Below are 12,084 nucleotides of genomic sequence, written 5' to 3' on the forward strand. Positions count from 1 at the left end.
GAAAGGGAAGGGAAAAGAAAAAAGAAGGGAAAAGAGAAACAAAAGGAAAAGAGAAAGGAAAGGAGAAAGGAAAGGAAATGGCAAAGAAGGAAAGGAAAAAGGAAAGGAAAGGAAAAGAGAAAGGAAAGGAGAAAGGAAAGGAAATGGCAAAGAAGGAAAGGAAAAAGGAAAGGAAAGGAAAAGAGAAAGGAAAGGAGAAAGGAAAGGAAATGGAAAAGAAGGAAAGGAAAAAGGAAAGGAAATGGGAAAGTAGAAAGGAAAGGATGAAGAAGGGAGGGAAAGGGAAGGGAAAAGAAAAAAGAAGGGAAAAGAGAAACAAAAGGAAAAGAGAAAGGAAAGGAGAAAGGAAAGGAAATGGCAAAGAAGGAAAGGAAAAAGGAAAGGAAAGGAAAAGAGAAAGGAAAGGAGAAAGGAAAGGAAATGGCAAAGAAGGAAAGGAAAAAGGAAAGGAAAGGAAAAGAGAAAGGAAAGGAGAAAGGAAAGGAAATGGAAAAGAAGGAAAGGAAAAAGGAAAGGAAATGGGAAAGTAGAAAGGAAAGGATGAAGAAGGGAGGGAAAGGGAAGGGAAAAGAAAAAAGAAGGGAAAAGAGAAACAAAAGGAAAAGAGAAAGGAAAGGAGAAAGGAAAGGAAATGGCAAAGAAGGAAAAGGAAAGGAAAGGAAAAAGGAAAGGAAATGGGAAAGAAGAAAGGAAAGTAAAAGAGAAAGGAAAAAGGAAAGGAAATGGCAAAGAAGGAAAGGAAAAAGGAAAGGAAAGGAAAAGAGAAAGGAAAGGAGAAAGGAAAGGAAATGGCAAAGAAGGAAAGGAAAAAGGAAAGGAAAGGAAAAGAGAAAGGAAAGGAGAAAGGAAAGGAAATGGCAAAGAAGGAAAGGAAAAAGGAAAGGAAAGGAAAAGAGAAAGGAAAGGAGAAAGGAAAGGAAATGGCAAAGAAGGAAAGGAAAAAGGAAAGGAAAGGAAAAGAGAAAGGAAAGGAGAAAGGAAAGGAAATGGCAAAGAAGGAAAGGAAAAAGGAAAGGAAAGGAAAAGAGAAAGGAAAGGAGAAAGGAAAGGAAATGGAAAAGAAGGAAAGGAAAAAGGAAAGGAAATGGGAAAGTAGAAAGGAAAGGATGAAGAAGGGAGGGAAAGGGAAGGGAAAAGAAAAAAGAAGGGAAAAGAGAAACAAAAGGAAAAGAGAAAGGAAAGGAGAAAGGAAAGGAAATGGCAAAGAAGGAAAGGAAAAAGGAAAGGAAAGGAAAAGAGAAAGGAAAGGAGAAAGGAAAGGAAATGGCAAAGAAGGAAAGGAAAAAGGAAAGGAAAGGAAAAGAGAAAGGAAAGGAGAAAGGAAAGGAAATGGAAAAGAAGGAAAGGAAAAAGGAAAGGAAATGGGAAAGTAGAAAGGAAAGGATGAAGAAGGGAGGGAAAGGGAAGGGAAAAGAAAAAAGAAGGGAAAAGAGAAACAAAAGGAAAAGAGAAAGGAAAGGAGAAAGGAAAGGAAATGGCAAAGAAAGAAAAGGAAAGGAAAGGAAAAAGGAAAGGAAATGGGAAAGAAGAAAGGAAAGTAAAAGAGAAAGGAAAAAGGAAAGGAAATGGCAAAGAAGGAAAGGAAAAAGGAAAGGAAAGGAAAAGAGAAAGGAAAGGAGAAAGGAAAGGAAATGGCAAAGAAGGAAAGGAAAAAGGAAAGGAAAGGAAAAGAGAAAGGAAAGGAGAAAGGAAAGGAAATGGCAAAGAAGGAAAGGAAAAAGGAAAGGAAAGGAAAAGAGAAAGGAAAGGAGAAAGGAAAGGAAATGGCAAAGAAGGAAAGGAAAAAGGAAAGGAAAGGAAAAGAGAAAGGAAAGGAGAAAGGAAAGGAAATGGCAAAGAAGGAAAGGAAAAAGGAAAGGAAAGGAAAAGAGAAAGGAAAGGAGAAAGGAAAGGAAATGGCAAAGAAGGAAAGGAAAAAGGAAAGGAAAGGAAAAGAGAAAGGAAAGGAGAAAGGAAAGGAAATGGCAAAGAAGGAAAGGAAAAAGGAAAGGAAAGGAAAAGAGAAAGGAAAGGAGAAAGGAAGAAAATGGAAAAGAAGGAAAGGAAAAAGGAAAGGAAATGGCAAAGAAGGAAAGGAAAAAGGAAAGGAAAGGAAAAGAGAAAGGAAAGGAGAAAGGAAAGGAAATGGCAAAGAAGGAAAGGAAAAAGGAAAGGAAAGGAAAAGAGAAAGGAAAGGAGAAAGGAAGAAAATGGAAAAGAAGGAAAGGAAAAAGGAAAGGAAATGGAAAAGAAGGAAAGGAAAAAGGAAAGGAAAGGAGAAATGAAAGGAAAAAAATGAAAAGCAAAGGAAGATAGAAGGACAGAAAGGGAAAAGAAAGAGTGGAATGGTACTGCTCAAAAGTCCAATCTCAAGATCCCGTGGACCCCTTTGGCTCAGACAGTCCAATTCCACGCTGGTTCCCTGTCTCCCCAAAGCGAAGGGATCGCAGAAAGATTGCCCAGTCCAGAACGGGGCTTCAGACGATGCAATGCCTTAGAAACCCCGGATATGCAGAGAAAAGCAGGCTACAATCAGTGAATCACATTTTCCCAGGAAACAATGAAGCCCCACAGGACCAATGGGAATTCTCCATTCTGCAACGTCATCGGTCTCTGGGCAGAATCTTCCTTGATTTCACCAATCATGGAAGAGAGAGTTCGGTGCAGACAGAGAGATGGGAGGGAGGGGGGATATTTTCACTCACATTTTAAGATATTAAAAAACAGTGCACGCAGTTTAAAACTTGTGCGCGGCGTTTCCTTGTTATCTGCGCGGCCGCGCAGGCGCGCAGCTTAGAGGGAACAATGCTGCCTGTCATATAATGACTTTAGGCAGCTCACAACAGTTCATGAAAACTTGCCTAAAAGAAAAGTAACTCCCTCTCCCCAGCCAAGGTAAAGGTAAAGTTCCCCTCGCACATATGTGCTACTCGTTCCCGACTCTAGGGGGCGGTGCTCATCTCCATTTCAAAGCTGAAGAGCCAGTGCTGTCCGAAGACATCTCTGTGGTCATGTGGCCGGCATGACTAAACGCCAAAGGCTCACAGAACACTGTTACTTTCCCACCAAAGGTGGTCCCGATTTTTCTACTTGCATTTTTACATGCTTTCGAACTGCTAGGTTGGCAGAACCTGGGACAAGTAATGGGAGCTCACTCTGGTATGTGGCGCTAGGGATTCGAACCACTGAACTGCTGACCTTTCTGCTGCCGAACTGCCGAGAAGCTCAGCGTCTTAGCTACTGAGCCACTGTGTCCCTCTCCCTAGCCAAACAGACACTTAATTCAATCCCCATCCAATCCAATGCTTGGGAGAAGAATCTGGTCTTCATGGCCCTCCAGAAGGCCAGATCAAGAGAATGGCTTTAAGCCTACTGCAATTATAACCCATTTGTTTTTTTATTATTAAACTATCCCACAAATCTGTTTTTCTATTTCAGTTATGATCTTACCTGGCAGTGAGTGGCAGAGACATAAGAATACTTTCAATTCTTGACCCTGGTGTTGCAAGGCCAAACTTTGTGCCTCTATCATACACAAGATTGAATTCCACATACCTGTTGGAAACAAAAACATCAAAGGCATTCCTCTAGTATCTTAAATGGCATTCGTTTTTTCTGATTTTGCTAACCACTGAGAAAAGGAAAGGCAATACGGTGCATTGCAATTTAATTACTGATCCTACCTAGCTTTTACTCTGGCTTTCAACATTTCATAAAGCATTATTTACTTAATTCCAGTAGTCTTCAGAGACAACTATTAAAATACACATAGAAAGCTTTGAGCTATTGAGATGAATGCTCAATTGTTCAGGTTTCCATGGCTGCACAGACTCATGAAACACAGATTAATGAACTGTCACCATAAAGAGTAGTTTTAGAAATTATCTGGTTTTTTCATTCAGATCCTTAGATAACAAAGAGAGGCAGCATTGAAACTTATAGTAGCATTTGTATAGCAATAATGGCTCAAACAGCATCTTTCTAAAAGTATGGGCAATGTATTATTCTCTTACAAAGTAAATTACCCATCTTTTGCCATTTACACAATTCTGGAAAGAGGGAAAGGAGATAAGGGGAATATTGTCTTGTCTCATCTGTAGAAAGTCCTTATTAGCTTATTGCTGATATTTCCTTTTTTTTAAAAAAACAAATCTTCATTTGTCTTCTTCACTGAAACAAATATATCTACTATTTAATAAGCTGTTTGAACTGTAACACAATTTTCTATAATACTTATTGATCCTTTCACCCCACTGCATATATTTCTAATAAAATTATAAAATAATTTTTATCATCTAAAAGGGTCAAGAGCAGTTAATCATATGGAAGAAATATGTTTGGTGGAAAGATTGGATAAAATTTTAATAAGCATAAAAATACATCAGAATTATCATTTTTTAAACTATCATATTTTCCCGAAAATAAGACAGGGTATTAATTTCTTTTGAGCCCCCCTCCCCGAAATAAGCATTTGGCCTTATTTTCGAGGAGGTTTTATTATTTTTTGAGGTGCAAGAGGCGGCGAGCGTGGTCACCTCAAGGCTGCTGCTGTGTTTTAATATTTTAGGGGAGGACTTATTTTAGCGCATGCGCTCAAAAGCCCAATTGGGCTTACTATCTGGGGAAGCCTTATTTTGGGGGAAACGGTAGAAATCAAAGGGACAGTGGAGAAGATACTGAAATCACAACTGATGTCTTCATATATGGCAAAAAATGGTGTCCAATATAAAGATCAGAACTAGCAACTTAAAATTTGGGAAGAAGATAAAGAACTGATGGTAGAAATAGAGATAGTAAGATACTGCATTTTATTTGTACAATTTTGACCTATGAAGTTTTCTATACAGTTTCTGTTTTATTGTTATATCTATGGTTAGCCATAGAAAGACTTAAGTATGACATGATGCAGCATCTGTTTCACAAAATGAAAGGTGGGTGGCAGTTACTTCATTTCAAAAACCTCATTCTTATCTTTCAGACCAGCCATAAGAAAAGACAGTGGGTGGAGGTGGGGCTACAGCAGTTAGATGCCACATGGTTTATCATAAGACACAAAAGATCCCATTTTTAAAAAAAGAAAGCTCAAAACAGAAAAATAGAATTCTACTCCGTCTAAATAAAATTGGAAAATCAACAATTCTCATATCATAAGACCTTAAGTTTGGAATTAATGAATAGTTCCAACACTCAAATAAAGTAAAGCTATTTGAGAACAGCAGAAATCTTAAAATATGCTGTTGAGTGGAGTGAGTCAACCACACATATTTTGACAGCATTCAAAGTTTTCAAACTTTTTCCAAAATCATATTAATGTGTTACTGCTTAATTTTATTAATGCGCTAGTGCTTAATTTCAAAGTGTTCTATAATATTTAGCCTTGGAAATAAAAGAGGGGAGGCAAGGGCCAGTTATTAGATCTGGCCATAGTAGTATTAACTTTTAATAGTAAAGCCATAGTAATAGAAACTCTGGATGTTAAAGTTCAAGAAATTTCAAGAAACTAAGCCAGAAAAACATGGGCTAAAGAAAGAGCCAAAACGTTTGGATTAGTGGTTCCAAAGGGTGTATCAATCTTCTATCCTGATACTCAAAAAGCCTCTCTTACTCACCTCCCTCTACGGATCTGTTGCCATAATTTTTCTTTTGGTGAGAACTTGTCCTGTGAGTGTTTCTTCACAATGGGAATATAACAAGGCACAATAGCTTTGGTGCAACTCTGCACAAACTGAAAAACTTCTTCCTTTGAAGGCAAGTCCAAGTCATCAAAGAAGATGCCTCCTATTCCCCGCCGTTCTCCACGGTGCGTGATGTAAAAATATTCGTCACACCTGTTAACCCCAATAGTGCCAGTTAAAAGGATAATATAGACACAGAAGACTGAAAGAACACGAGAAAACAACCTAATGGAATTGCTTTATTTGAAAAGTAAACACACAATATTACTAAACAGAAAATATTGCAATATATTCTAAAACTGTTTTAAAACAAAAAGACCTTTAATCACTTTCCTGGATAGAAAGAAGAGAGGATTATTAATTTCAAGAGCTAAACATACATTTAGTTTCATCTGTTCCAAGAACGATAGCAACCATTTAGAAAAAATTCTGATATGAAATTCTTACGTACCATTTCTTGAACTTAGGATATAGCTCAGGATTGTGCTGATCACAAGCGTTCTTTAGAGTTTTATGAAAATGAATAGCATCTTCTTCATTCAAGTAAGTTGGTGTAAGGTCTGTTCCCCCACCAAACCACCATTGTTTAGTACCTAAGAGAACAGAAAAAGACCATCATTTCTTTTTGTTACTTTTTTTTTGTAGATACTCTTGTAATAGATGAATCGTCATGTCCACTTAGTTACAACTCATCTCTAATGCAGAAAAACGGCTATTGTGATCTCAAGGACTTAATTTAAGAGACTCATTGCATAGTTACCTTAATATATTATATTTCCGGAGATTTAATGTCATACAAAGTCAAACAAGTACAGCATACAAATAAAAAGCAAGTTACTAGTTCTGGTTTTGGACACACAATTTATCTCTCTACAAAAAAAGTATCTTCATAAAATAAGACCTTAGTTGTGAAATCTTGTGCTCAACAACTACTTCCTTATTATTATTATTTTAATAGGACTAGCCTTTCTGGAATTTGTGAGCATGTAAATATGGCTGTGGTAATGTCTTTGGACAGTGCTGGCCCAATGGGCCTTGAAACAGAGAGGAGCACTACCCTCTACATTTGCCAATGACTATAAGCAGAGTAAAATCCGCAGGGACCCCCATTTTTTATGGTTGAATCATAAAGCTTCTCTTGTCTGCCTCTACTATTACCAACATGTCAGGAGTCTTTTAGACTCTCTCATCTAAAATGGTAATGGCAGCATCAAGCTGCAAGGTCAGCTTTCTTTGAGCATGCATGCAATGTCACAGAACACAGAAGAGGGCTCAGACATTCAACTTCTCCCTTGTGTCGTTTTATATAATTCTGGATCAAGGTATAGCACTTACCATCTCCATCTTCAATTTCAAAGTATCTGTAATTGAAGTGTATAGTGGGAATGTAAGGATTCTTTGGATGAATGACAGAACTCACTCCCATAGCACAAAATGGCAATTTTCCTAAATAGCAATGAAAAAAGAATGTCTTGGTGAACAGTAAAAACGTAAGTCCAGAGTGACTGTGAATCAAGCAGCATGTAAATATAATTATAACTATTATGCATAATAAAACAACAACTGAAAAACAAAACAAAATTGTAAGCTTTCTAAATCTCCTCCCAACTCTACATTTTACATTCCAGAAGCAACTCTGGATCTGCAATATTTAAGAGAAAAGACATAATTGCTATTTAAGATTTTTCAAGAAAAAAGTAAATATGTCTTGCTGTACAAAATACATAGATTCTGGAAAAGATCTGAGAAAATTTCATATATTTGTGTCAAAAATTTGCAACGGTCCTCATTAACCAAGAGAAATCACACTGAATTTAGTGAGGTTGACTTTGATATTAGTATGCAAATAACTATTTATATCCAAAGAATACTTGTATAGCGGACTTGTGCCTGGCCTCTATGAGAAGCTGGATGATGGATTAGATTCACTTTTTGTTTAACCCAACAAAAGTTGTTAGATTGTTTAGCAGATTTCATTTATGAAACCTTACCACTTTTGGTCTTCAGAGATTTCCCCCTGCTTCTCATCTGTTGAGCTGCTTCTTCAGAAAGATGTCCAAAAACAACGGAAACATTGACACCAGCCTTCTCAAAGATTTCGCCATCTTGAAGGACACAGCTGATGCCTCCGCCACCTGTTAAATAAAGCAGACGGGAATTATTTCAATGGCTAACTGATTTAAGAACTTTAGAATACTTTTCCTATTATGGACCTGTTAATATAGCTATTTATGATCCTTTATTTTTGAATGCAGGTAGTTCCACAGCATATTATTTGCCAAAAGTAGCAATTGGATTACAAGAGCCCCAAAGGATCAAGTTCTCTTTGCTATGGTCTCCCAGCAATTAATTTTAGAAGGATGCTAGGATGTGTGTGTAATTCAAGTGAGAACTGATGAAGGTAAAACTGATGGATTTGCAGCCTCCGTGGCAAGATCTGGTTTATTTGTTCAGAACCAATGGAACTTTTTTTTCTTTGCTTCGTTTGGGGGAAAAGGAAGCATAGTTGAAAATTTCACTGCCACAATGCCAAAATAATAAAAGTAGAGGTCAGGTATATTCTAGTCCGCTCTTTTCCTAGCAGCATAGCAGCTGAGGAATAAGACAAGTTATCATGATACTCTGTCTCTCAATTACTCAAAGGGCCAGTTGTTTATAAGCAAATATATTTTATTTAGCAATAACACTGTACGAGCTGATACTCTGAGATAGACATTTCTTTTTTGTAATAAAGCAGTCCTTGCTTATATATAGAAAAATGTACTTTTCACTCAAAGTCTACCAGTGTCTCTTTCTTCTAGTTATTGTCTCTTGGCAATATTTCAGAAGTGGTTTGCAACTGTCTCCTTCTTAGGGCCAAGAGAGAATGTGTAGCCCAAGACCACCAAGTGGCTTTCTTTCTAATGGTCGTCTGGTTTATACGCTGATACCTTAACCACTACACCAAACTGGCTCACTAAAGCTGTATATTAAAAGATACGAAATTATGCTTAGTAAAAAATACTGGACATAAATTTTGTTGATCAAACTCATATTATTTAAATGTCCTTCAGTAATGTCTAAGTAATATCAATTGGGTTTCCTGAACTATGACACATCACTGATTCCTTTATTCATCTGTAAACATGTAGGGGAATAATATACCTTTTACCTTTACACGGCAGATAAAAGAGGGTAGAGGCAGTGCTGCAATCAATAGCACACAATCGAAGTATCACTGTGGTATTTCATAATAAAAGCAGGTCTTTGCAGCAAATGTTGTATTACAGACACAAGGACACACAAATCCACAAAGAGTCAGCATGATATAGTAGTTGAGGTGATGGACCTCAACCTGGGAGATCCAGGTTCAAATACACCTTCACTGGGTGATTTTGAACCAGTGAATCTTTCCAGCCCAGCCTACCTCTCGGGTTGTGGAGAAAAATTAGAGAAAGGAGTTCCGCTTAGAGCTCCAGAGAAGGCGGCACAAGAATCTGACAAATTATTTACATCAATCTAGATTTAATCACTTGATGTAGATTAAAGAAAGGATGTTAGGCTCTATGGGATAGACCATGTAGTTTTCCTAGTAACAATACCAATTTCTGGTAGCACCTTTTCCAACTAAAAGAATATTGAAAGACATATATTATCATGAGTTGCACTTCATCTATGCCTTTTAAATTAAATTTGTTAGTTGTAAAAGTGTTACCAGAATCCTCCTGGTTGTTGATTTTGGGGGGGGGGGGGGGCATCATAAACCAACATGGTTCTCCACCTACAAAATACATAAATGTTTTGCTTCTATCTTCTTGCAAGGCTTTAAAAAATATTTAGACTTGAGGTTACCTAGTTATCTCTTCTAAGGTCTTAGTATTAACTAAGACCACTCTCTATGGCTAAGGTAGGGTTCCACTACCCAGCTGCCAACACATATTTTGTATTCCTGAAGATCCTTGAAGCAGCTTTTGCTATCCTCCAAGTCCTTAGCCCTTTTCACATCTATCTCTTGGTCATGCAGATTCTTGGACACTTCCATGTTGCTTTGTCTGCTTGCTTTTACAATGAAATAAAAAGAAGTCTCTAAATAACTGAGACCTTTGAGGTGTTTATTACAATCTCGGAACATGCTAGAGGGAAAATAAGAAGGTTCCTCTACTCTAGTCAGTGAAACTTGTGAGGGAGTGAAGAGGCCAGTTTTCCGATCTAGCCAAATTCAGTCCCACACCGGCAGGCAGGGGCAATTACTCCGAATTAGTTCCAACCTGCAGAGATGCCAGCCAGCGTCCCCCGAGAAAGGAACGCGTCCCCACTCTACCCCGGAATTCGGGTCACCTTCCTTCCTTTCCCAGCGGTCCACGGTGAAAGCGGCGCCGCGGTCGACCTGGGCCAGCGCCTTGCACACCTGGCTCTGCGTCTCCATGATGAGCAGCTCCATGCGGCTTCGCATGTCTCCCCGCCGGTCGCGCAGCTCTCGCAGTCCGCTGACCGGAGGAGCCATGAAGCTCTCGCACAGCCTCGCCAGATCCTCCTCCTCCTCCTTTCCCCACGGCTTTTCCGGTTGCAGTTGCTGCTGCTGCCGCCGAGGCTGCTCCTTCATCTCCGCCCGCCGCACCAGTCCCAGCCCGGCCAGCACCGCCGTGGCTCCCGCAGTCCAGGCGAACGCCGATCGCTGCCACCGACCATCACCCCAACGGGAAGAGCCGCCCGGCGGGGATTCCAAGGAGCCCGAACCGAACATCCTGGAGCAGCGCGGGCCGGACCGGAGACTGAAACCCCGGGCGCCCAGGTGGCGAACCCCGCGCAGCAGAAAAGACATGACAGCGGGCGCCCAGTTCCTTCAGCTGCCGTCCGGATCGGCGCCAAACCAGGAAAGTGCGCTGCGCACGCCCCTTCGTCTCTGCGAGCCCGGAAGAGGTGGGGAATGCAAAGCCATACCTCTTAAGGAGGGAGTGCAGTTTCACTGGCAACCATGCCCATCTCTAACATTGCATTTAAACTACAACTCCCAGCAGCACCCGTGGGATAAAAGGGACCTTGAAGCAAGAAAGCGCTTCGTTTTTTACATACAGTCCTGGCCATACATTTTGAGAATGACGCAAAGATTAATTCTCACGAAGTCTGCTGCTCCAGTGTTGGAAGATCTTCGTGCAGATGTTAGGATGGCAAATCGACATGTAAGAACAACATTTGCATAAGTGTCAGAGGCTTTTATTGACAATTACACTAAGTTTGTGCAAAGAGTCAATATTTGCAATGCTGACCCTTCTTTTGCAAAAACTCTCCAATTCGCCCTGGCTTCTGGGCCACATCCTGACTGATGGCAGTCCATTCTTGCATAATCAAGGCTTGGAGTTTGTCAGAATTTGTGGGCTTTTGTTTGTTCGGCCGCTTCTTGAGGATTGATCACAAGTTCTCAATGGAGTGGAGGTCTGGGGAATTTCCAGGCCATGGACCCAAACTCTCAGCGTTTTGGTCCCCAAGACTACATTTGCCTTGTTGAAAGAAATGTCCTTCTGGGTTCGGCTCCAAGTGGGGAAAAAGACACTGGAGACATGGAGGCTGCTTGGAAAGATGGGTGAATGGTGGACAGGACCACATGGTTTGAGTCCTGAACAGAAAAGGTGATCACATGCTTCAATGTTGGGTGGAGAAGAAGAGAGAAGAAAAAGGGGCTTGCAGGGTTTTTTATAATCTGATCGGCCTCAACTATCTATTTCCTGTTCCTATGTAAACATGCATTCTGATTGGTTGTCAGACTCCCAAGGGGTAATGCAGGGGCAACTCTCTAGGCTGTGTTTTCAATCCAGGTTTGGTTGAGTTCTCAGATTCCATGTGGTAAGTGGGTAAAGGCTAATCATGCCTTAATCCCATCACCCTGGAGCTGAAGGGGAGAACTCTTTATTATGTAAAGTGATTGGCTTGGGCATCTTAATGGTCCATTGACAAGGGCATGGGCAGGAAGCTGCAGGGAGCTACTTGGTCTTTAAAACATGTTTCTCCCTTTTCACATCCAGGGAAATATAATATTCTCCCTTTTCAATATTTCCTAGGATATTTCATTTTTCTAGGAGAGGGATGGGTTTTAACTTCCTACAACCTTATGGCAAGGCACTCCATCATGCTGGAAAAGGCATTGCTCATCACCAAACTGTTCTTGGAGGTTTGGGAGAAGGTGCTCTTGGTGGAGGTTTTTGTACCATTCATGACTGTGTTCCACAGGTGGGTTGCTGCCAGTTTGGCCCAGATTGGCCAAACCGGTAGTAGTGGCAGTGGGAGGCTCTGCCCACCCGTCAAGACGTGTTGCATGCAAGCAAGCGAGCGCACGCAGGAGCGCACCCAAACCGGTAGTAGAAAGATTAGCAATCCACCTCTGCTGGCAAAATTGTGAGTGAGCCCATTCCCTTGGCTGAGAAGCAACCCCAAACATGAATGGTCTCAGGATGCT

At 40.3% G+C, this 12,084-nt stretch overlaps 1 protein-coding gene across 1 annotated transcript in view; it reads right to left on the bottom strand.

Moving 5' to 3' along the window:
* CPOX (coproporphyrinogen oxidase) overlaps window positions 1-10,517 on the bottom strand; it is a 16,227-nt gene extending 5,710 nt beyond the window's left edge. The window contains exons 1-6 of the mRNA XM_081952728.1: window positions 9,972-10,517; window positions 7,646-7,789; window positions 6,990-7,100; window positions 6,106-6,247; window positions 5,589-5,807; window positions 3,430-3,534 (exon numbers count right to left, since the gene is read on the bottom strand). Of these exons, the coding sequence (XP_081808854.1) occupies window positions 3,430-3,534; window positions 5,589-5,807; window positions 6,106-6,247; window positions 6,990-7,100; window positions 7,646-7,789; window positions 9,972-10,455 (1,205 nt within the window). The 5' untranslated portion in view covers window positions 10,456-10,517. The remainder of the gene's footprint in view (window positions 1-3,429; window positions 3,535-5,588; window positions 5,808-6,105; window positions 6,248-6,989; window positions 7,101-7,645; window positions 7,790-9,971) is intronic.
* Window positions 10,518-12,084: the final 1,567 nt, after the last annotated feature.

This window comes from Natrix helvetica (genome assembly GCF_964273705.1).
Source record: "Natrix helvetica genome assembly, chromosome: 4".
Taxonomy (NCBI): domain Eukaryota; kingdom Metazoa; phylum Chordata; class Lepidosauria; order Squamata; family Natricidae; genus Natrix; species Natrix helvetica.